We start from the raw sequence: 24,807 nt of genomic DNA on the forward strand, positions 1-24,807 counted from the left end.
AAATCATATTTTATTATTAGATAATCAAATTAATTTTATTTGAAAAATGTAACAAATTCATGTTTAAAAATGTAACAATAATTTACTATGGAAACATGGACGTTAAACAATTAAAGATAATTAATATGTTTACATTTATAAGTAGCAAGTACCAACTAATATGCATACAAATTGACACTATCCTGATAAGAATTTATTTTTCAAGTTTTGTATTATAAAGTGTTCGTTTGATTAAACGCACCTATACCACAAACTATGGCTCGAATCGTAAAATTATCTTTGGGTACGGTAGTAAGTATCATATGTCACAGAGAACTCTTAATTATTTAAATTTGACCACAGAGAAAGCAATTTAGCCAGTTAGGTTTACGATAACACTATTACAATAATAAATATGAAAGAAAACATAGATTAACCTAATAATCTGTTCGCCAAACACATTAAATATGCCTTAGCCCAATTTCTAAGTATTTTTATCATACGAATAAAAATTTATTACAAATTGTACATTTTATTATTGCAACACGACTGATCTATAATTTATGATGTAAATAGAAATATAATATTTTACACAATTGTGGGTTATTTTATTACGTTTTTATTTCATTATTTTTTGATTTCATAAGTAAGGCAATCAAATACCTTTCAAACTTTTTACATAATTTTTGTTCTAAATAGACTCAAGTGTCATTTAATCACACAATCATTTTCCAAAAGTGTTGTGCTGATAGTGTGTATCAATCTAAATAACTAAAAATCCTTAAGAAAAGTAACAACAGTAACTAACCTCTTAATTAATCATTTCATAGTGTTTTTTTTTTTATTTTATTAGTTTTATATTTAAAAAGTAAAAATTTTAGTTGTATTTACATTTAAATTTGACTGTGTCTAATATATTTTTTATGTTTAACCTTGACTATGAATAAAATACTTTCAAACAAACATGTATTTTGGTATTGTTAAGTCATCAAATAGTTTTTCATAGGTCATCAAGGTTACTGGAATAAAAATAATTTCTATACATTGGTTTACGAACCATGTCCATATGATACTTATTTTGAATTGCATCAAATAATTAGTTCAGTTCCTAAATTATAATATTTCGACCGTGCCAGTTGCCAGTCGTGATTGCAATCGGAAATAATGATCGTGGGCTCGACCCCCTAATCAAAAGAATAAATTTTCCCCTTCCTCTTCCTGATATACAAACTGCAGCATAGAATCCATGCAACAAAAATTACCTCAACATCAAGGGAAAGTGGAGAACGAAGTGTCTTAACACTAGGTTATCTCTGTCCCTGTTATAAAAATAAAAAACATATAAATAAGTATTATTAGTTATATTAATCCCGAATAGTATCTATAATATAACAATGTACGGTCAAATGTGGGGAACTCTATTATTATGTTAGCACATCACAATTGTTGAAACGCTCGCCTGCTGCAAATTGCATATGTCGACATTTCCGCTTTAATATAATAAAATAATGAAATGTGAAAAAATCTTTAAATAGCACCATTAGTTCAAGTAGGTGTTACACTCTAAACTTTGCTTTAGATCATCTATACTATCTATACTAATATAATAAAGCGGAAGAGTTTGTTTGTTTGTTTGTTTGTTTGTTTGTTTGTTTGAACGCTAAGATCTCTGGATCTACTGGTCCGATTTACTTTGTTTTTGTTTTGTATGAAAGCTGCATTCTTCAGAAGTGCTATAGGCTATATAATATTACATTACACATATATACTAATAAATTAAAATACTTTCTAATTTGACATGCAATTTATTCTGCCATGTTAATAACAACCGTCGCGTCGCTACGCAACCGTTACCGCGACATTTTGATATTCATCCTTATGAAAATAAATATAATAGTCACTTTTAACATTTCATCTAGATTGAAATTATATTTCTATAGAAATTATATTCTTATATTTCAAGCAGGCGTAGCCGCGTCCGGGTCCGCTAGTAAAATATATATGCACTTTGTCTAATTACAACACCCAAAAATATCAAAGAGAGAGAAAGAGAGATTCTCAAAGAGAATTCAGATAACAATCGAGACATCAATCCAAAGAATTAATGATGAAATAAACTAGTTGTACCTCTTGGTATAGTGATCAGTACAGATTGACTTGCAACGGGAACTGGACGTGGATTCAATTTCACAAAGCTTATATGTATTTGATGAAGCTGTAAGGTTATTTAAATATTTATATAATTTTGTCCCCATAACATTTAATTTCTATAAGATCTATTGACCATTTATGTGGTTTAAATATGAATTTAGATTGGTAAATTATATTTCATATAATTTATAATTTTTAAAACATATTAATAATAATTATTAATAACCGTGATTAAATAAGTACTCTTAATTAGGAACGAACAGGTTACTTGAACAACAGTCCAGTTGTTATTATTTCTTATTCGTGAAACGTTGTAAGTTGTTTTTGTTTGTGAAATTGTATTAAAAATGTCCTTTCCGGTAAGTAAAATAAAAAATATAAGCTTCACGCTGCATCTCGCTCTCAGCGTGATAGGCAGAAGGAACCCTTGTGTCAAGACATTCCGTTTACCACTTTCCGCCGAATTCAGAGGCATTGCGTATTCAGTGGTAGAGCCCAACAACGCTTTGCCTCGACACTAGAGCGAAGAAATGAAAATTTTAAATAAATATTTTATTTTCTTTTAGTAGGGATCGAACCCACAACCAAAGTCACACACTTGTGCCTCAGCGCCACGACTGGCCTCACTTACCGCTTAAGTGGAAAGCTTAAATCCATATTTAGTATTTTTTTTGTGAATAAGATTCGAGGTAAAGGTCATTTCATGTCCAACCAGTAAATACTCGTACCTGCATTTAAGAAGAAATTTCTCAATGTTATTATTTAACCGATTCTATATGAAATTTTATAATATTATAAATTATTTTTAATATTAATAATAATTAATAAATAATCTACTTACTTAGATTAGATTACTCTACTCTTAGCTTTTCTTATTTATTGTTAATTATTCTCCCATAATATAGAAAAAGAAATTTATTAATTTGAATATGAAAGAAATTAACATTTCAATTATTTCTTCAAACAGCATATATTAATTCTACTGACCATAGCCTTAAGCGCAGCAACTATGGCTTCAGCTTCAGAAATCACGAAAACGCCATCACCATTTGGTAAAAGCAATTTCCTGAACAAGGGATCAAAAGATGAGAAAATCAAATATATAACTTTTGTAGATCAATCCAGGGTAAGCAAAGGGAATGAAGTCGCTTTAATAAATCAACTTCATCCCATAGCGACTAGACTAGCTTCAATGAGGGGGTACGTACTACCCGACTATATCGTACAAATGCTCAACATGATCTTTGAAGCAATCACGTCGGTGCTGTTTGGACCTCACACCGACGTATACTGGCCTTTATTTACAAATGTTCTTCTTATGTTTATGAGGTAAGTTTTATTTTATTTATTAATTGCTAATTCACCATATTAGATAATTCTTCCTAGATTGTTGTTTCTCTGTTAGCTAAATGATAGCAGAGAAACATTATCTCTGTCTGTTTTCTATTTTCGCCTTTCGGTGACTAAGTACAAGGCGCTTAATAATAATAAGAAAAAGTTAAATTTTGTCTTAAAAATTTTCTCACATATCTACTTAACATAATTTATTACTAATGAATAGTTATTTTTGCCTTTGGACAATAGATATGTTTTAATTTATTCGAAACGAAAGTGCGTTTGATAATTACCTAATATGAATATGCACCAACTTTTTTTTTATATTTTTACGTGTAGGACTGTATTAAATGAATTTGAACTTACTACCTTCTTAAATAACTGGCAAATCATAAGCAACGCTATTTTTATAAATATTACTTAAGAATATCATCCATGAGATCTGCTTATTTCACTCTATCGTCTCGATATCTATTAAGCGATATCTTTGTCCCACATTTTTCAAGAGCCTGGCTTACTTTTTAATCAAAGTACTATACAAACTTTACAAAATACGTTTTTATTTGTTAATACAGTAATTATTAAACTGAATTACATTATTCAAGATTGACAGAGGAAACTCCTTTCCTTAACGACCGCGATGAAATGGAAATATTTCATTCTCCCGAATGAAAATCGAACCCACAATAGTCGCGTTTATAGTCATTGACGACAGCTATTAATCCTATATCTTATAAAACAAAGTCGCTTTTCGTGTCTGTCTGAACTTTCTAACTCTTCTTCTTCTAAACCACCCAATGGATTTTTATGCGGTTTTCACCATTAGGTCGAGTATTTCTCAGGGAAGGTTTATATATAGTTTATTATTTGTACATTCTTATGTAAATTAACATAAATACGATAAATGTGTCTAAAGTCCTACGCATTGAGACACTTTCGCGCATGCGCTGCTTTAATGGTAAGTACTACATGAAAAAAATGTACTGGAGTAGTGTTCCTCTTAATAAGATCTACAAAAAAGTCCGCGAGAGCATATTTTTATCTTTTAAGGATAACGTGTAGTGATCATATTTCTGTCTAAAAATAGTAATTTCAATATATTTTTTATTGTGAGGGATATTTTTCCATAATGGTATTAATCCTTATCCTTTAAAATACTTTATTAATTTTCTACGTTAAACGAAGATAAAATTTGCTATTTACACTATTTCGAAATTGCGAATAGTTTTAGAGAAAAACGCATTTAATTGTTGACACATCACGCCGTTGACTCATCAGCTGTGCCGACTTAAGTTTTACTTATTCCTTACTCTCAGCATATAAATAAGTATATTAGTTACGTTGGCCATTTAATGTAGATCAAAACTGTCTTTTACTGTTTTTTCATTTTAATAAGTACTTTAGAAGTTGATACAATATCAAAACATCCTTGCTGCGAAACGCGCCCCGCGACGTTTTGCTTATACAAGCGCGTCATGAGCAGTCATCGGTGGTTCCGTGGTAGAATGCTCGCCTGCCACGCGGGCGGCCCGGGTTCGATTCCCGGCCAATGCATTCTATTTAATTTTCCTCACAGGCAGCCACGTAGTGCTTGCTTTTCATTAGGGACAGAATACCCTCTTCAGCATTAGCCACAAGCTCGAAAAAAAAAACCCGCCCGCTATAGAGGCATAGCAACGAAGATTTAGATGCGTTTGCACGTATTGGATAATTGGAGTTAAATGTATTATTTCAGCGCGATATATTTGGTTTCATATTTTTTGTAGTAGTTATTAGTAGGACGGCTTTTGTTTATAATTTCTTCCGTTTAAAAATAGTCATTTAACTATCTGAAAATAGTCATTTAAATATATTTTAATAAGTACTTGAAAAGCTTAGTAGCACAGATTTAAAATTACGATACCTACTAAAAAATCCTTGCCGAGTAAAACAATTGGAAAATCCTTATTGGAACTACGAAAATGCGGGTTGCATTAGAGTTTAATTAATTTTCACATTATCTTAAGTGCTTTGCAAACATACATTATATGAATAATCCAGTAGTAAAAGCGGGCGAAGCCGCAAGGGGGTCGCTAGTATATTTATATAATGGTTACTTGCGCGTGTAAAACGTCGAGTATAATTTATAATTATTGGACTAATGATATAAATAAATAGTTACATAATTATTAATTATCAATAAAACAAATTGTTGACATCTTCGTATCTTATAGGTGATTTTTTTGAAATGGTATCATTATTAATACCTATTTATTGTCTTTCCAGATTGCTGATGTAATATCGGAGCTACCTTGATCCTTGTCCAGTTGCAATCAATTTTAATAATTTATCTTTTATACTGACAAATTATGATGTTATACATATATTTTATCAATATATGTGTACCAACTTAATAAATAAATACTTATTTAAATGGGTTTTTTATTTTTATTTTGAAGGCGTTTATTTGTATGTCAATTCCTATAATTATGAAGTCCCCGTGGTTCTGTTGGTTCATTGACTGTACACTATAATATTTGTGGGTTTGGTCAATTTAATTTTCTATCTATTCAGAAAAATCATTTCAAAATGGTAGGTAATTAAATACTAAGAGAAACTTGAAAACCGAGTGGCTTATCACAATATAGGTGAATTGATATCCTTAAAAGATCTATTCATATTTGCTAAATTAAAACTAGTTGTTTGTATGAAAATTGGTACTCTATAATAAACCGAATCTTTACCAAAAATTACTGCACAGTGAGTTGCAGCAACAACAAAAATGGGCTTTCATCTTGTACGAGAAAATAAAAAAAACAATCTATCTTCCCATGTTTTATTGAAAATTCACACACACAAAACAATGTTTACAAGCAATACAACGGTCCAGTCGACATTTTTATAGAGCCAGCTTCTAATAATTAATAGAATTAGTTTTTAATTGGAAGTATCGATAACCAAAAGTTACATTTAGTTATTAACTAATAAACTTTATTAGTTACAAATTAACGAAAAAATATGAATTTTCATGTAATTTTATATTTTTAAAAGCAAATCCACTTAAAGAAAATTTTGCTATTACCCCTAAAAAAAAACAAATTAACTACAAGTATCGTCAGCTCTCCTTCTGGTAGACGGCAGAGGTTCTTTAAATCTTTGCATGGACCTCCAACTCGCTTTTGCGGCAGAACTATAGGTATCCATGTATTCAGTTCTTCCTGGGAAATCGGTGAACCAAGTCTGGATAGATTTTGGACTAACTCCAGTGGTCACTGGACTCGGTGGATGGATGGTGGGTCGAACTTTGGGTGGCTGATCGGTGAAATGCGTGGGATCTTTGTAACAACGTAGCAGACCAAGCTTATGGCTTTCTATTGGAACAGGCGCGTTGGACTGTGCCGCGGCTATTATTTTTCGGTAATCTGATACTGGGAATGCTGGTACAAAAGGTAATTAATTAATTAGTATTTTTAATGATTATGTTTTAGTGATTTCACCGAATTTATTTTTTTATAAATGAAGTTCACTTAAGTGCACTACATAACATAATGTAATGTTCAATTCAAACAGAAATAAGTTAGACAAAATCATTTTTCAATATTTTTCAAGATATTAAATGTAAATATTTTATATGAACGGTTATAAAATTGTATGTTTCATTTTAGAACGGAATCAACAGCTTTCTTCTAAATTACACCAATTGAATCACCATTGTGATCATTCACAGCAAATTCAATATGCAATCTACTTTATAAGGATTTACCTATTAAAATGTTGTTGAAATCATTGATCCCCATTCAAAAAAAATATATCGTTCCGAATAAAAACAAAATGCGGAATTAGGTTCCTCTTTTAAGCAAAATCTCTAAAAGAGACGAAATACTGAAACTTAAGTGTTTTAGTATTTAAATCCCTAAGCCTATCAATATAAAAAAAATATTAAGTTTTTATTTTATTTATTTTATTATACTTACACCTTTTCTTAAACGTGGCTTGATACATTGTCATCATTTTACTGTCGAGATCGTCGCAAGGATGATCGAGTATATCATTTGTCACATCGACCATCTAGAAATAATACCTAATTACTTATGTTCAATTGAAACGTAAATGGTCACGGCGTGAGAAACAAGAAGGGTAAGTTTTTTTCTTCAAAAGGACTTTTATATTAAAACAAAGTCACTACAGGAAAATTACTAGCCTTAGATTGTGTTATCTAATTAATGAAAAAGAGACAAAACTTAAAAGGAATTATCATTTATCATTATTTATTTATTTATAGATTCTGTGGAGTTTTGCATTTTTTCCATTCCAAATAGTAATTAAAAGGCAATTCAAATCAATTCAAACAAAAACTAAAATAGTAGCTACCCTACCTGTTTTCTTAATTGTTCATAATCTTGACAAAGTTTTTGCTCCTTTTCGAGCAATTGTTTGTATTGTTCGACTCGAGGAGAATAGGAATGGGCATCGCAGTGGCAATATGGTGCGACGGGAGGAGGTCTGACTGTCGGTGCTGCATCGGGGATAGGGGGTTCACATGGCCTAAAATACAGTATATTTATACAATAGTACGATTAGTAGAATAATATTCAATGAATTATTACAAAAATGAGCTGCGAATGAGAGAAATAGTCTAACAACAAAAAAACGTAATAATAAGAAAATATAGACTAAACACATATATTGGCCGTACTAACTAGGTGATAAGAAGACTACAAATGCAAAACATTGTCTTACTTCCCCACAATAGGTTTTGGAAAAGGCCAACGGTATTCACTGTTTGTTGTTGTATCCATTTTACCCTAAATTTACTTAAAATTTTACCAAAATGTTATAGTGGACACTGATAATTTTCTAATCAGACATAAGTTGCATCAATTTATGATGTTAATATTTTTTAAATTAACAATTACGGCCTTTGCTAACTGACACCCTACATAATTTAATACAGCTTTCGAAACGAAAAATTTGATTTGCATTATAATTTCATCAATGAGGGAAGATAAAAACATTTTGACACTTTTCTGTTTTTATTTTTTCTATATTCCATGATGTAGACAGCTATAATAATTGTATTTAGTATATAAATAAATAGTTATAAATATTATTTTTATATGGTATACATTTGTGTCTGGTAACACTCAAACTCGTTATACACCTGGCAACTCGTATGTTTTTCTGTCAGCAGTCATCAAATCAGCTGTGTATCACATACTGGGAACATGTAACATAACAAATGTGCGTATTTAAAATTTTGATGTGAAAATGTCCAGTGAATCAATTGATATAAAAGCAACTCAATGTTTATGATAATTTTTTTGTGGAAGAAACATGGCGCGCCGGAGGAGCAGCGGTATCACGAGCCTGGGATTTAACCAGGACCAAGGTTTGTCTCACTTCCTAGTTCTCCAACCAGAGTTCTTTGTTCTCTTTGGTAACGACCAAATTATTCAACATATGAGTAATCTAAGTATATGCATCAGGATATACCTGACGAACTATATTGAGACAGTTTAAAGACGAGTGGCAACGCTATACAATTGCGTTGCGTACAATACGGTTGCCACGCTCCTTGCGTTCGTAAAAACTCCACGTGTTGTTGATATTTTTGATAGCGCGCCCACGCAGCTTACTTATGAATACTCACTATTGTTTGGCTTTCTCATGTTATAATATTTGTTAAATTAGAATTATTATGACCACAAAGACATTAGTATTTATTTTCGATATTCTAAAAAAAACTTATAGAATACACTAAGTGAAATATTTTTTGTCTTAACTAAGAACTTTTTATTTATAATAACTGTTATCATGAATCATTTAGTAAAGAGATTTTGTATGTTTTTATTGAGTTTATTCACCCTTGTATCACAGAACAAGAACTTAAATGGTCACTATTTTGACGTCATTTTTAATCTATAATTAAGTACAGCAAAACAATAGAAAAAATATGCAAAATCATTGCTATTAGTAATAAAAATGTATAAAAATACTTCATGTTTTGAATTATCTATGAGAATTTATTCACATATTGTTTAGATAAACATATTTTATTATTCTTGTGAACCATCACCTATTATTTTTTTTCTATAAATACAAACAAAATTATTCTTTAAAATATAACCATTTTTTTTTAGATTATTTAAGTGTATTTTTATGTTTTTAAAACTGTCATTCCATAGTATAGATTTGTTTATAAGTCTATCTCCATAAAAAGGTAAATTGTAACAGGCATTTAACAATTTTGATGTAGCTTGAATAACTTTCATACTGTATCCCGCACACTGCAGGTTAGGAAGAGGGAACCTAGTGTTAAGACACTCTGTTCCCCACTTTCTGCTGATTCTGCAGGCATTGCGTGTTGAATGGCAGAACAGCTTGAATAAGAATGTGTGGTTTAGTGGTCAGAACACTTGGACTGTTTAAAACAATTTCATTTTATTTTAGAGTGAATTACATTAAACATTTTATGACATCCAAAAACTTTATATTTGTATAAATCACAGGCTGCTTCACTTGCTGTTTAACATCTGGCCTGCGCGTCTATAATGTGGACCCATTGGTTGAAAAGGCTCACTACAGTAAGTAAAGTTACAATTAATTTCATAGTAATAATTTTACAACATGGTAATTAATTTTGTATTTGTGATAATAATATGTTCTTATTCATTTTATTAATTAATGACTTTTTAATTATCCTATCACCAAACTAAAACAACAATTAAATTTTTTAAAGAAAATTCTATATTAGTTTAAATTTTATATTTAAAATATGGTTATGTATATTTGTTTTGTATAGTATTTTAGCTGTGATATAGTTTGCTGTATAGTATAGTCATAGTTACCTTAGAAACATGTGTATGCATAAATTTGCATTTTCTTTAAGTAAACTTAGACACCTGTTTTGTATTAACATTACTGCATTAATTGTTTTATTATGAGTAACACTATAATTTACAAAGGCCAATATGATTGCTTACAAAAGGTTATATACAAATATATTATTTGTATTTACTATGTACTTACATATTCTTTCTTTGATCTAATAAGCTATTTTTTTATTTAAATTCCAGGCAAAGAAGAATTAGGGGAAGTGTCACTATGTGAAATGGTGTTCCGTACAAACTGGCTCTTGCTAGTTCGAGCCAGACGCCCCTGCAGCCTAATGCTGCTCGACGACCAGCAACGCGCCTTCAAAGCCGAGGTTCTGTTCAAATCGCCAATACGAGCGCTGAAAGCTAGGAAGGACAAGTAATATATGGTTTTTTTATTACTAATATGCTTAGCTAAAATTAATTTGTTTTTATAACGGTATTGAATAGATTTCTTAATATGCACAAACTATACGTTACCGAGAGTAAAATATAGTTAAAATAAGATATTATATAAATATGTATAAATCCTGGTAATTGTTTTTGGTTGACTGCTTAAGTCAACGAAAAATAATTAAAATTAATTTAATGAAATTTTGCACACGGATAGTTTGTAATCTGAAAAAAACATACACACAGTACAGTTTTCGTTTTCGTTATGCTATGGAAGTGGAACCTAATTCTAAAATCTTAAATTTTGTTCATTTTATTGTCCTCGAAGCGATAATATACCTACAATGGTGAATAACAACTGTCCACATTTGTAAAATATTTTGATTTCTTTGTTCTTTACTTTAACACAGCATAAATAATGAGCACAAATAAAATTTTATGACGCATTTACACATTACACGTCAAAGCTACCTATCTATTGTATGAAAATAATTGCTTTAAAATAAATAAGACCGTCGTAGCACAGTTGCACAGTGTGTCACTGTCAGCGCGACAGTTTTGAGTTCGACTACCGCTCGGGGAAAATGAATAATTTAATTTTCATTTCGCCGAACTGTAAAAAGACAAAGTGGAGAAAAGAGTGTCTTAACACTAGATTCTCCCTGCCTACCATGATATGTGCGGGATACGAACAAGGTGAAGCAAAAAAATACATAAAGCAATTAGTTGTTTCACATTCCACAAATCGTTTATTTGATTTGCGATTTTAAAATGCACATGGGCGCTAGAACACAAGGCCTTGGATCAACCTTCGAATAATAAATTTGGTTGGAACTTCCTTAACTATGTTAATATTGATTTATTATAAGTACCTGCCTACTATTTTGTATTATTAATAAAAACTTCATTATTTTGAATGAATATTCAGTTTATTCTTGGTTATAGGCCTGAAAAATAGTTACTAGTTTTTAACAATTTAAAAGAAATACTTATAATAAATGTATAATTGGACGAAAATTAGAAAAACTAATTTCCTACTTAGTTAATACTAATTTTCTATACTCGAGGATTTAAAGTTTAATATTATAAAGATAATGTATAGAAATACAAATACACAAATATTGAATTAAATGTTGAAATAAGAATTCCCACATTTAAAATAATAGTTACAGTCATATACGACAGACAGTAGTATTTACTTTGAATCGATAAGATAAAACGACCTTAACCGAATAACCTAATAAATATTATAGCAATCAGTTTAGTGTTAAAGTATAGATTTTTGCAAATAACTATATATATTTTTTGCGAATGTTTATCAATTAATATTAACATTATTTGATATAACTTTTCCAAAACCAAAATAGAAGATGAATGCTTAATTAAAATTTGGCCTTGTAGTTTTTTTATAAAAAGAAGATAAGTTTAATAAAAATAAATCAACTTCACGCTGTATCCCGCAAATTTTCCCATTTTGCACTTTCCGCCGAATTACAAGTATTATAGGCTAAGTTTAATGTTTTTAAAATTGGAATAAATATCGATTTTCCAGGGTAGCAGTAGTACTAACGTCGTCTATCCAAGTGTTGTCACTGCCATCTCTGGCGCGCGTCGCGTTGTTGCGTACTCCGGCAACAGCGAGGCCTCTGTGCGCCATAGCGACTGACCCCAACGCATTACAAATACTTGCCGCACCAGCTCACAGGAAAGGTTCCTTACAACTGTTGGTGAGAATACTATTTTTTTTTATTAAATATTTGTATATTGTATGAGCTTTTTAAATTCTACTAGTCAGTAGCTACTTAAATGTATCGAAAAAACGTGTTAAAAATGACTAAAATCGATAACAATTGACTAACTGTATATAATATCATCCACGAAGTCGTGCCTTACTCTTTTTTATTGGAGATTTTATTAGAGATTGACGTCGTTGTCAATCTGTAGGGAAACTGCTCAATTTATAAATGTAAATATTGTGTTTCTCCTTAAATATTATCTAAAAATTATAATTTTAGGATGTATCTAGATCTGTAAAAGGTGCAGCGTCCAGTTCACCAGCAGTCGTAGGCTGTCATCAAACAGATTTAGTATGTATAAGCTTGTCGGCGAACGGCGCTAAGTTAGCGACCGCGTCCGAACGCGGTACTATCATTAGACTATGGGACACAACCACTAAGCATATGCTGCATGAGTTGAGACGTGGATCGGATTACGCTGATGTTTATTGGTAAGTTATTATTTGATATCGATATCTTAATTCGTAAACCAGCTATCTCTATCTGCGTTTTTTTTGTACATAGTAAAGTAGGGGAACCTAGCGTTGAGACCCTCTGTTCTCCATTAAGTCACTCCTCCGAATCGAACCCACAACGGTTGATTATGCAGTCGTATGTTGGTACGATCTAATTATTTCATTCCTTTTTAAAAACAACTAAACTGGTAAAGTGGTAAACTGGTGGCTCCCAAATTTTTAGACTATAATGATGTATAGTGAACAATATAGAATTAATAATATAGTAAGTATCCGACTTTTAATGCTTTGTATTCATTGTCTTACTGACTGTGTATTTTTTGTCAATGTTAAAAATATAAATTGTTGTAATAAAGCGTGAATACGCGTATATCAAGCAGGCGTAGCGAACCGTGTAACACTCTGTTCCCTACGCGATGCCTGAATTTCGAGGTGTTGGTACTCAACGAATCGCTTTATAAACTTATAATAAATGTATATCGTCTAAAGTTGTTTATTTAATCATTGTAACCCAGCATAAAGTTCAACGCGGCCGCCACGCTGGTGTGCTGCGTGTCGGACAAGGGCACGCTGCACGTGTGGGCGGCGCGCGGCGCCTGCGCGCGGTTGTGTGCCGCGCCCGCCGCCGCCGCCGCGCCCGCACTCTGCGCCTTCGCGCATGACAGCGCCGCAGTGGGTGAGTTGCTCTTACCTTCATTAGGGAGCGGGAGGAAGTACTTCACTTCTTTATTAGTGTGCTTCCTCCACTTACTTCGGGGAAGGCCGCGGTAATTCTTCACTCCCTTAGTTGGCCTTCCTGTCGCGCATAATTGATTCCTTACTAATATCTTCTCGTCTTCTTATAATTGTCAGACAGAAATTGACACTGGAATTAGGTGACTTCTCGTTAATCTACAATAATTAATACTTTACTACATTCATAATTTTTTTGTGTACAATCGTCCCAAGAACCTTGGGTTCGATTCCCGCTACGTACTTATTTTTATATATTTATCTAAAAATATTTTTCTACTCTAATAAAACAATTATAAAAATCTTTTTTATGTACAGTGATATGTGAAGACGGCACTTTCCACAAATTTACCTTCTCAGCAGAAGGCAATTGCCATCGAAGTGATTTTGAATACTTCTTACAGGTAAGATTAACTAATGACAGTAATCATTATTAAAATAATTTTACCATAACGTAATATAAATGATGATGCCGACTGTAAACGGGATCATTATCGTTCCGCCACTTAACACGTAATATCTTAACAATTGAACTGAAAGAGAACTGCGGACTAAAAGGTGAAACCAAAAAGTATAACTTTAAAAACCATTATTTTTGAAGTTATATTAAAGTTATATATTATTTTTTAAACATTCCTTGCCATGTTCATTTGCAATATTTAAACGTGTGTAAGGTCCAGTAAGATTCCCAACATCAACAATACCGATTTTTAAACACATCTGCTATTGTGATAATATATAAAATATACTCTTTTTGTTACTCTTTAAAATTAAATAAAATATTGTTATTTTGACAGGTAGGCGACGATGACGAATTTTTGCATTGATTGTTATATAAATTCTAACAAGGGACAACATTTATATATTGCAAAAGTGAAAAGTGATAATACACGGTAGTTTAAATTTAAGTGATTCGTATGTACACGAAATAATGTATTTTTGCTACTCTATAATTGGTTAGACATTTTAAGGCTAATATAAGTATTCCGCGCAAATGTGATATTGTTGTTTTTGAAAATAGTTATGAACTAATTAAATAATAATGAAAAAGAATAATAATAATCATTTCGAAAAGGCTATACATATAATTATATCTTTACTGAAACAAAGACTGCGCTTAAATTTAATGTTAACGAAACATCTCTGTGTACAACATGCTAACGATGTCATAAAAAATGTGAAAATGTTGCCATATGTATAAATATTATAAAAGTATTTATTATTAAATAATTATGTATATAATTAATTGAATAATTTATTTTCTTATATTTACTTGTGTATTATAATAATAAATATTTAATTTCAAACACAGGTAATATAGTAAAAAAAGGTTCAATATAATTTATACATTATTATTAAAACAAACATGACATTTGCGATTGTAAAGCCTTTAAATGTCATTAGCATGCTGTATACATACTTATATTACCCTTAAAACCTTGCTATTAAATTAAATTTGAATTTAGAACAGCCATTTTATATGAGCATAGATTAAAAAACACCAACTTTGTCTATGGTAGAATAAAAATTAAACATCTAGTTTTATTATAATAAATAATGTTTGCAAAAATAATTCATAAAAAAGAGCAACGAAATATTTGCATTAACGTTTTTTATATAAAATCAAAGAATATTTAAGTAGACATGATGAATGAAAAATTAAAGGGGGTTATATAAATTTCTCATAATATAAAAAGACACAACGGGCACTAAACTGCATTTCTTATAATAATTATAAATAAAATAAAAAAAAAAGTTCTTAAATTTAAAAATGACTGAATGAGAGTGTGTATGAAAGATAAAATGCAATAATTATATTTTATGAAACTTTAAGTAATTTAGTCACATTATTTGTTCTCGATTTTAAGTAGAAACACAAGTTATAAGTTTGTGTTATTGAAGAAAAACGTTTTGTAAGTATATAATTAAAATAAAAATATTTTGACAGTTTTTTTGGCATTTGCTTGTAAAATAAAAAATATGAGGCGTCTATACTAAAAAAAATGTTTTATAAACAAATGCTATATTATAATTTAACTTTTTTAATGGTAGCTTAATTTTTTGTGTATTTACATTTAAATCAGCAATTATAAATATTTAATAATTGTATTAATTTTACAGAATAATGATATGGTTTATTCTATCATATGTAAATTAAAAATAATTTGTAATTGCTCATTTATTTCAAAAATATGTATTTAAAATTATAGTATGTGTATTTATGGAATTATAACATAACACACTTATATAGTTTATAGTTTACAAAGTTAATTAAAAATTTAAGTCCTACGCGCAATATGTATATAAAACATAATGTTTGTGATGTCTTTGTGTTCTTTATATTAATATAATCTAATAAAAGATTTTTGTAAGGCATAAAGTTTTTGCATTTCACTTAATTATACAATATTAAAAAAAAGGCTTTAAGTGATGCAAAGACTAATTACAAATATATATATATAACATTTTCATATTTTAATAAAAATTGTCATATAAAATCGATTTTTTAATTGTTTTGTTTTTTTAAGCTCAAAATGATCTTGTGATTGCTCATTATATTTGGATTTTAAAAAAATTACAATTATATTTAAAATAGAAAAAAAGATGAAAAATTTAATTATTATTATGAATTATTTATATACTTGTTGATGTTTATCTTATTCACACATATAATTTGAAGGTCATAAAGTCACTTTAAATATAAATTTATTGGTGCATGCATACTTTTAGTTACAAATATTAATATATTTTAAATCATATCTTTTATTTTTAGTTATTGTTAGTTAAATTTGAACTGAAAGAAAATAGATTAACTCCTTAATATTATAAATTCAATGTAATAATATGTGAATAAGTTGATAAGATTTGAATAGTATGATTATATATACAAATATTAAAGTGAGTGTTGTATTGAATAGTTATTTTATATGCTACTTTAATAAGTGATAAGTATTTTGACTTAGATATAGAAATTGACACTGTAAACACTACTGTTGTGAGTTCTATTCCCATTCAGGGAAATAGGTTATATTCATTTCCTAATTCTGGTGACAAGACAAAGGGCAGCGTTGAGAACTGCCACTATAAATACAATGTCAGGACTAGGCGGAAAGTGGGGAATAGAGAATCTTAACTCTATGGTTGCAGGATATAGAATTAGAAATTCTTTAATGAAAGTTATGTTTAAATATATTATTCATTAGAGTCTGGGAGTCTCAATTAGATATTGTATTATATAATTACATATGTAAAATATTGATATGTCAACTTATTCACAACATAACCCCATGAGTTGTCATGTGTATAACCATGTAAATAAGTAGTGGCATAGCTTTTATATAATATCAATGCTAGATATAGTAAATCAATGTGTCAGCTTTTTCTACTTTTAAGGAAATGATGACAACACATTTTTGCGAAGATAATGATGAATAAAGATTTTAAAGATTATTGCTAGTTTTATTATTATGGAAAAAAGTAACATACTGGGATAAATGATTATACTTTAAAAAATATTCTAATTTCCCCGCTTTGGTAAAAAAGATGGTGACAATGAGTTACTGTATTGGAGTATTGCCACTCAATATTCAATGTTTCGTAAATTGTTTTAGGATATTATATATTGTTTTACTTATGTATGTACCATTTAAAGAAGGTATGTGAAGCAAATTTTTATAAAATCGTGTTTCATTTTCAAGTCGATGAGGAGATGGAATGGAATCTTTTTCTTAAATTATACAAATACTTTTACATTTAAAAAAAAATATCCTAGTTAGAAAAATAATATTGATAAAGTAATTACCATTTAATATATATAATTTATTTACTAAGTAACAATAACTATTTCATTTTTAATACCAGTTTTATTCATTCTCCTTCTTACGTCCAAATGGATCTGACCAAACTTTCATATCTAAAACAATAAAATATTATTTTTCAAATACTAAGTTATAGATATTAGTTAAAATAGACAAGTATTATACAAAATTTGGTATTCATTTTATCTATAATATACTTACTTCCAGGTTGTATGTCTTCTTGTTTTATATTTTTCCTTGTCTCTTTCTGTATTTTTTCTGTAAGTAATTTTTATCACTTTGTATTTTAATTATATTTGTTGTGTAATACTTTATTTAATGAATTTCAACTTACTGTACTCGCTAACATCTATCATTGGGCTAATAGCAATAGGATATAAGGTAAGCCCTAATAAACCAAAAAAACCACTGAGGAATGCTATATATCGCACATTCTTAGAAACCGCCATTTCTAATTACTTCAGAATATTTATTAAATAAAACTCAATATTCAATATTAAAATTTTTAAAGATTCCCTTCCCTTAATATTGATAATTGATAAAATATAAATATAATTTCATTCAACGACATAGCTGTCATTGGTCATCCTGTCATCTGTCAGTGTCAAACATGACTTGGGTTGGGAAGTCGGGAGTCGGGCGGAGAGTCGCATAAGAGATATCTATGGTATTACTTATTAATACAAATATTTGGTTTGCACTCAATACACTTCTTTATATTATGCTTTCTATTTAACAATTAATTAAGTAAGTGGTTTATGGTCAACGAAAAACTAAAAAACTGACTATGTACATAAATATGTTAGATAGATATAATAAAGAAACAGCTTCATGCTTTTCTCGTATAGAAGGCAAAAGGAAACTCGTAATGTACTCTGTTACATTTATTTATGGTGTTGAAAAAATCTTAGTTGAATATGTATCAATAGGTTGTATGACTAACTATAAAATAAATTATGAACTATTCTATTTATGTTTATACTAGGAAAATAGATATAAAACTATTATGATAATGTTTATTTGTTTATATACTGTAAAAAACAATAATATATCTGATAATAGAAAGCTATATACTATTTGATACTTCAAACTTGCTTTAAACTTGCTTGCAACCTTTTAATTGCTATACTTAATTGTATCTTTGGTGTTTAGCGTAAGGTGAATGATATTTGGGCTTCTATTTCCTTTAGCAATTGTAATAATTTGTCATAAACGAAATTAGGTGCATTTTGCGCCCATAAAAAATCGAGATGATTAAAATCATCAACTGGAACTACATAGTGTTCTATCAAGTCAGAAATTTTGATGCTTAGGATGGAAACATCTCCGTCTCCTGCCAACCAGTCATTCTTAGAGCTAAACAGCGCTATTGGTAAAGTTATTTTAGTTAAGTTATATTCAGGCGGGCCAAATGTTCCATATGCTTTTATGTTGCCCTGAATGCCATAGTCAAATTGTTGGAAGCGACCTTCATTTTGGACCTCCTGAGCGTAATGAATTATTGTTTTAGAAGAAGTTCCGGCAGGTGTGTGCCCAAAAATCGTGGGGAGTAACGTTTGATTCAAGTCTTTACTGTTGGGTCCACATATCATAAGCATAAAATTTTCACATAAAAAGTCCTTATCGCAATCTGCGCACGCATAATTAGACAGCCAGTCATAAACTATGCTTTTGGGTAAAAATTCATTACCAAAAAGTTTTCGTAAAAACTCCGTTTTATCGCTATATTTTGCCATAAGACGCACAGGACTTCTGATTTTGGTCATAAAAGTTACCGGAGCTAAAGCAAATCCTGCTGCCAAAACATTGTTATAATGAGTTTTCGTTGATAGCAAGGCAAACAGAACAGTCGTACCCATCGAGTGTCCGATGTAGCTCAATTTTACATCGGAACCTTTTTTACAAACGATATAGTCCATAACTGCTGGTAGATCGTACTGACTTATTTCGTGGAAAGTAAAATTCCAGAAGGCGGCTTGACTCTTGCTAAAAGAGATGTGTGCCCTGGAGTAGATGTTGCCTCGAGCGTTTGCCATCCAGACATCGTGCCCGGCATCGGACAATATGTAAGCCAGACCTTTATCTGGCCCTGGAATGATCCAATCCGCTGAACTGCCCAAAAGACCGTGATGCAGCAAAATCGTGTTACGAGAGCTAATGTTATTATAGCTTCCTTTTTTCGAATGAGGTATTCGATGAACTGTTAGTATGTATCCATCTTCAGTGATAATGGTGTGTGATTCACAAATATACCCATGAAAAGCAATCAATTGTGGCGTAGTCATGTTTATGCTGGAATCCCCTTCGCTACCATGATGTATCGACGGCTGCGAGTCTACATAATTACGAAAATTTTCATAGTCAGTAGGTTTAGTTGAATCTTCATTAATAATTTTCTTTAATTCAGATAATTCTTTGAGGACAAAATTCGGGAGAATATCCTTCAACCACTTTATATGACACTCGTTATGTTGAATAAACGTAAACAAAGTAATTATAAAGTAGACCAACTTCATGGTGCGTTCAACACGTGAATCGTGTACGGTCAATTCGTGTTAACTGATATTACTTATATTATTAATTATTATAAATACTATAGCTACAGTGCTTACAATTGACCCTATACTAAGGGGAAATAAGTAAACGTTGTTTTTTTATCTATAACTTATTAATAACAAATTATATAATTTATATATTTAGCTTCACGCTGTATCCCGTATACATCAGGGTAGGCAGAGAGAACCTAGTGTTAAAACACTTCGTTCCCTACTTTCAGCGGAATTCTGGACGCATTGCGTGTTGAGTGGCGGATCTCAACGCCGCGCTTTTCCTCGACAACAGAGCGAAGAAAATGGAAATTTAAATAAATATTTATGTCCTCAAGTGGGGATCGAGGAAAGAGGAGATTGCTAGAGGAAAGAGGAGGAAATCATAGCCATGTCAGGTAATGGCATGGCCTCGAAAAGTTCAGCTGAAAGTGGGGAATGGAGTGTCTTAACACTGGGCTTCTTTTGCCTACCCTGCTGTATGCGGGATACGTGAAGCTGATTTAATGTTTTAATAATTATCGATAAAAGCCGTATAGAGACAATTTTTTTTTTATAAATGTTTTAGGTTTAATTTTCTAGTTTATAAAAATTCTGCAGATATTCTAGTTTATAAGAATAGGCGTGGACACCTCCACCCCATTCCTATTCCCATGAACTGCGTTATAAAATAGAGATTAAGTAACATATGGTATTTAGTATAACATAAAATTATATGTATATATAAAGTTCTATATCTTTATATAGAATTTTATATATACCTATTTAACAACGGATTACTTGTTAGCTAATAGTTGTTAGATAAAAAGTTCAAAGGTGCATCTCATATTATATGAATAAATGACTCATATTTCCAAGTTGTAATAAAATGCATTTAAAAGGTATTGATAATATCTATATCTATTTATATAAAACTAGCGGACCCGGACGCGGCTACGCCTGCTTGAAATATAAGAATATAATTTCTATAGAAATATAATTTCAATCTAGATGAAATGCTAAAAGTGACTATTATATTTATTTTCATAAGGATGAATATCAAAATGACGCGGTAACGAACGCGGTCGCGTAGCGACGACGGTTGTTATTAACATGGCAGAATAAATTGCATGTCAAATTAGAAAGTATTTTAATTTATTAGTATATATGTGTAATGTAATGTTATATAGCCTATAGCACTTCTGAAGAATGCAGCTTTCATACAAAACAAAAACAATGTAAATCGGACCAGTAGATCCAGAGATCTTAGCGTTCAAACAAACAAACAAACAAACAAACAAACAAACAAACAAACAAACAAACAAACAAACAAACAAACTCTTCCGCTTTATTATATTAGTATAGATTAAATATACTTAGTAGTGGTACCTAATTATAATGTTCTTAATACAAGCTAAATATTTTATATTTTGTGGTGCAGGGGCACAAGAGCGTGATACAGTCACGCGGCGGTTATGGGTTCGATCCCGCTCGAGGGAATTAATTATTATTTATGATTTCCTTCCTTCAGCCTACGAAAGGGAAACGGAGTATGGATTGTGCTAGTTTGTGTTTGTTTGCTTGTGAATTTTTTTTTATTGTAGATAGGCAAGCATTTGTCCGCTATCTCACCTGGTAGTAAGTGACGATGCGAACAAAGGTGGAGCATGCTTGCCTAGGTAGTACCTATTCACTCGTTCTTTAAAGATTTAATTGTGATCCGACCGAGGAACATTAATTGCAACCTATAAGTAAGAAATCAACTGCATCGTCATTTTAAATTATTTCTGCATTAGCCACTGCAGTTTTCAATTTGTTTCAGCTATTTAACTTACTCTTCTAAGTAGGCAAATTACTTATATACGGATTTGGGACATAGACCTTGTTAATTAATTTTATACCTTAAAACTGAAAATAATCCTTTTTATTGTATATGTTATGAGGTAAATTATACAACATTGGACATTTTGACTATTTCAACAGGAAAATGATGACAAAAACAAAATAATAATATGAAAAATAAAATCGAATATAGGTATGTACATTTAAGTATATTAACATAAGAAATATATTTATAAAACTTATAAGAAATTACTTATATAAATTTAAATAACTTTGGGGTAGACAAACAAAAATCAGATAATATAAAACTTTATTTATACTTGATTAGTTGACACTTCATACACTCCTCTTTCCACATCCTTTAGTAGCTGTAATAATTTTTCATAAACTAAAGTAGGTGCATCCTTTGCCCATAAGAAATCAAGATGATTAAATTCTTTCATTGGAACAATATAATGTTCTACTAAATTAGTTATCTTCACCGCCAAGTTCGTAACATCCACATCTCCTGCTAACCAGTCATTGTTGGAGCTTAATAGAGCTATCGGTAAAGTTATTTTAGTTATATTATATTCTGGTGGCGTTGGAGTTCCGTATGCTTTTAGATTATCCGTGTATCCATAATCAAATTGTTGAAATTTTCCACTTTGGTGGATTTCTTGAGCATAATGAATTATAGTCTTGGCTGATGCTCCAGCAGGCGTGTGCCCCAAAATCACAGGTAACAGGGTTTGATTGAATTCTTTCTTATCCGGTCCACACAACATAAACATGGAATTCTCACAAATATATTTTTCGTAGCGGTTCCCCTCACAGGCAAACTCGGAGAGCCACTTCAAAACAATATTTTGAGGTAAAAATGCATTAATCCCAATAAGTCTCAGTAAAAATTCTAGTTCATTACTGTACTTCGCTAGCAGGCGTATGGGACTTCTGATATTGGTCATAAAGGCGACGGGAGCTAACGCGAACCCTCCACTCAAAACATTGTTATAATGAGTTTTCGTTGACAGCAAAGCAAATAGAATAGTCGTACCCATCGAGTGGCCGATATAATTCAATTTTACATCGGAGCCTTTTTTATGAACAATATAATCGATGACAGCTGGCAGATCGTACTGACTTACTTCGTGAAAAGTAAAATTCCAAAAGGCAAAGTCATTCGTACTTAAAGATATATGCGACCTAGAGTACGTGTTACCTCGAACATTCGCTAGCCAGACATCATACCCGGCATCAGACAATATATAAACGAGAGCCTTCCCAGGACCTGGAATAACCCAATCAGCTGAACTGCCCAAAAGTCCGTGGTGCAACAAAACCGTTTTACGAGGAACATCAGTATTACAGGTTGATTTTCTTGAAACCGGTATCCGATGAACCGTCAGTATGTATCCATCATCAGTCACAATAGTATGAGATTCAGCAACATATCCATGGGAAGCAATCAATTGTGGTGTAGTCATGTCTATACTGGGATCTTCACCTCTTTCTTCATCATTTGAAGGTTGAGAGTTAACAAAGTTCATAAAATTTTCATATAAAAGGTCCGTTCCTGGGTGTATGTTTTCTTCAAGTACATTCTTCATCTCAGCCAAATTTCTAATAACACATTTTGGTAACAATTTTTGTAAAGTATTTTCGATATTTTGTATTGATATAAACAAAGTAAATATAAAGTAGAACCACTTCATGATGCGTTCGACACGTGAATCTTGCACGCGCGACTCGTATTAACTGATATTATTTATAGATAGTTGTAAACGGTAACTGATCCTGTATAGAAGGGAAATAGATGCTTAATGTGTGTAACTTACAAGAAATATGTCATTAATATAATGTAAACAATAAATAATTACTTAACTGTTAAAATAGCATATAAAAATCATATATATTTTTTAAATTTTAATTTCTTTCAATAAATTTATTTACCTTATATTTTTAAAGTAATTGCTAACTTAAACAGGTTTAGGTTTCAAGCGCAAATTATTTAAAACCTACTTAACAGAAACAGCTACTAGGACGGATTTAATAATCATCTATACCTACAGTATTTACTTCCTTGTATCTACGATACTTACTATGTAGAAACACATTACTGGTATTTTAATTAAATGCAATAAAAGTTAAAATAGAATATCATTAAAATAAAAATTAAATTCTATTACTATTATCATGAATTGAATTTATAAAAACTTATAAAAATAGATTTTTATTCTATAAATTATTATTTAAATGAACAAGTAGTATAATATAAGGTCTTTAAAATTATCATAATATTTACGATACTATATAACTTACTAGCCGAACTGGGCGGATTCGCCCGCTTGAACTAATCGAATATTAATTAAACATGTTTATGAAATTATTTTCAGTTTAGGGGCTGAATTCTAAAAACCATGAAACGTGTTCAGTGGAATATTTTTAAGAGTCTAAATTTCAAATTTTATAAAAATAGGTGCTGATTTAAAAAATAGGTGGCATTTGCGGCAAGGGCACCTCCCGCGGGACTCGAGCCTAGGCCTTGTTGTCGTAAACAGAGCGTTGAATTATTTTAATTTTATATTTTTTCGAAAAGTACTTATACGTCCACATTAAATGATATAAAAGCCATAACTTATCTTCATAAAATTTCCTTGATGATGGAATAACTTTCACTTGTAAGTTTCATTATCTTTATCAAAAAAAAAGCGAAATATGGAACCTTGGAATTTTCAATTATTTTTTTTATCACAAAATGCCTAATTGTGACTTATTTACAAGAGATATACGGTGTCGCTGACTTTATTTTAGAACTAATGATATAGAATGTTTTTGTACTACAATGTACTTAAGTAGGTACCTACATCATATATTCAACTATTTTGCAGCGCACGCGCTTAATGCAATTCTATAGCGTTCATTATTATTGTTATTTTGTTATTCAA

General features: G+C 30.5%; 4 protein-coding genes and 2 pseudogenes across 5 annotated transcripts; 2 read left to right on the forward strand and 4 right to left on the reverse strand.

Moving 5' to 3' along the window:
• Positions 1–3,102: 3,102 nt before the first annotated feature.
• On the forward strand, positions 3,103–5,876 carry LOC146533098 (uncharacterized). Its single transcript, XM_085195443.1, has 2 exons — positions 3,103–3,459; positions 5,731–5,876. Exons 1-2 carry the CDS (start codon positions 3,140–3,142, stop codon positions 5,741–5,743), a joined length of 333 nt encoding a protein of 110 aa, XP_085051569.1. The 5' UTR covers positions 3,103–3,139; the 3' UTR covers positions 5,744–5,876.
• Positions 5,877–6,264: 388 nt separating this feature from the next.
• Positions 6,265–8,427, reverse strand: LOC146533099 (uncharacterized). Its single transcript, XM_085196741.1, has 4 exons — positions 8,185–8,427; positions 7,821–7,989; positions 7,419–7,512; positions 6,265–6,881 (listed from the first exon to the last, which is right to left on the reverse strand). The coding sequence occupies exons 1-4, from the start codon at positions 8,241–8,243 to the stop codon at positions 6,544–6,546; spliced, it is 660 nt and encodes a 219-aa protein (XP_085052867.1). The 5' UTR covers positions 8,244–8,427; the 3' UTR covers positions 6,265–6,543.
• A 193-nt stretch (positions 8,428–8,620) lies between these two features.
• Positions 8,621–17,145, forward strand: LOC146533100 (WD repeat domain phosphoinositide-interacting protein 4-like). Its single transcript, XM_085196671.1, has 8 exons — positions 8,621–8,833; positions 9,954–10,028; positions 10,521–10,698; positions 12,265–12,439; positions 12,728–12,939; positions 13,479–13,639; positions 14,014–14,099; positions 14,493–17,145. Exons 1-8 carry the CDS (start codon positions 8,779–8,781, stop codon positions 14,520–14,522), a joined length of 972 nt encoding a protein of 323 aa, XP_085052797.1. The 5' UTR covers positions 8,621–8,778; the 3' UTR covers positions 14,523–17,145.
• A 348-nt stretch (positions 17,146–17,493) lies between these two features.
• LOC146533101 (small integral membrane protein 20) lies at positions 17,494–18,111 on the reverse strand. The gene is made up of 3 exons (XM_085196672.1): positions 17,848–18,111; positions 17,715–17,771; positions 17,494–17,608 (listed from the first exon to the last, which is right to left on the reverse strand). Exons 1-3 carry the CDS (start codon positions 17,960–17,962, stop codon positions 17,559–17,561), a joined length of 222 nt encoding a protein of 73 aa, XP_085052798.1. The 5' UTR covers positions 17,963–18,111; the 3' UTR covers positions 17,494–17,558.
• Positions 18,112–18,515: 404 nt separating this feature from the next.
• LOC146533102 (gastric triacylglycerol lipase pseudogene) lies at positions 18,516–20,145 on the reverse strand (annotated as a pseudogene).
• A 2,028-nt stretch (positions 20,146–22,173) lies between these two features.
• On the reverse strand, positions 22,174–23,638 carry LOC146533103 (gastric triacylglycerol lipase pseudogene; annotated as a pseudogene). The gene has a single exon (XR_014878683.1). The product of XR_014878683.1 is annotated as a gastric triacylglycerol lipase pseudogene (transcript).
• Between the last annotated feature and the right edge of the window lie 1,169 nt (positions 23,639–24,807).

This window comes from Heliconius melpomene, chromosome 13, assembly GCF_056956725.1.
Source record: "Heliconius melpomene rosina isolate 202511_hmr_F chromosome 13, ASM5695672v1, whole genome shotgun sequence".
Taxonomy (NCBI): Eukaryota; Metazoa; Arthropoda; class Insecta; order Lepidoptera; family Nymphalidae; genus Heliconius; species Heliconius melpomene.

What these genes read in the sequence shown, in the direction of transcription:
- LOC146533101 (XM_085196672.1), bottom strand. Translation starts at nt 17,962, where the DNA reads ATGGCGGTTTCTAAGAATGTGCGATATATAGCATTCCTCAGTGGTTTT. An exon ending in GATAGATGTTAGCGAGTACA is followed by an intron (nt 17,772 to 17,847) that starts GTAAGTTGAAAT and finishes AATTACTTACAG; the next exon opens with AAAAAATACAGAAAGAGACA. An exon ending in AGAAGACATACAACCTGGAA is followed by an intron (nt 17,609 to 17,714) that starts GTAAGTATATTA and finishes TTATTGTTTTAG; the next exon opens with ATATGAAAGTTTGGTCAGAT.
- LOC146533100 (XM_085196671.1), top strand. Translation starts at nt 8,779, where the DNA reads ATGGCGCGCCGGAGGAGCAGCGGTATCACGAGCCTGGGATTTAACCAG. An exon ending in GGGATTTAACCAGGACCAAG is followed by an intron (nt 8,834 to 9,953) that starts GTTTGTCTCACT and finishes TATAAATCACAG; the next exon opens with GCTGCTTCACTTGCTGTTTA. An exon ending in ATTTTGAATACTTCTTACAG is followed by an intron (nt 14,100 to 14,492) that starts GTAAGATTAACT and finishes TTATTTTGACAG; the next exon opens with GTAGGCGACGATGACGAATT.
- LOC146533099 (XM_085196741.1), bottom strand. Translation starts at nt 8,243, where the DNA reads ATGGATACAACAACAAACAGTGAATACCGTTGGCCTTTTCCAAAACCT. An exon ending in CCAAAACCTATTGTGGGGAA is followed by an intron (nt 7,990 to 8,184) that starts GTAAGACAATGT and finishes ACTGTATTTTAG; the next exon opens with GCCATGTGAACCCCCTATCC. An exon ending in ATGAACAATTAAGAAAACAG is followed by an intron (nt 7,513 to 7,820) that starts GTAGGGTAGCTA and finishes TATTATTTCTAG; the next exon opens with ATGGTCGATGTGACAAATGA.
- LOC146533098 (XM_085195443.1), top strand. Translation starts at nt 3,140, where the DNA reads ATGGCTTCAGCTTCAGAAATCACGAAAACGCCATCACCATTTGGTAAA.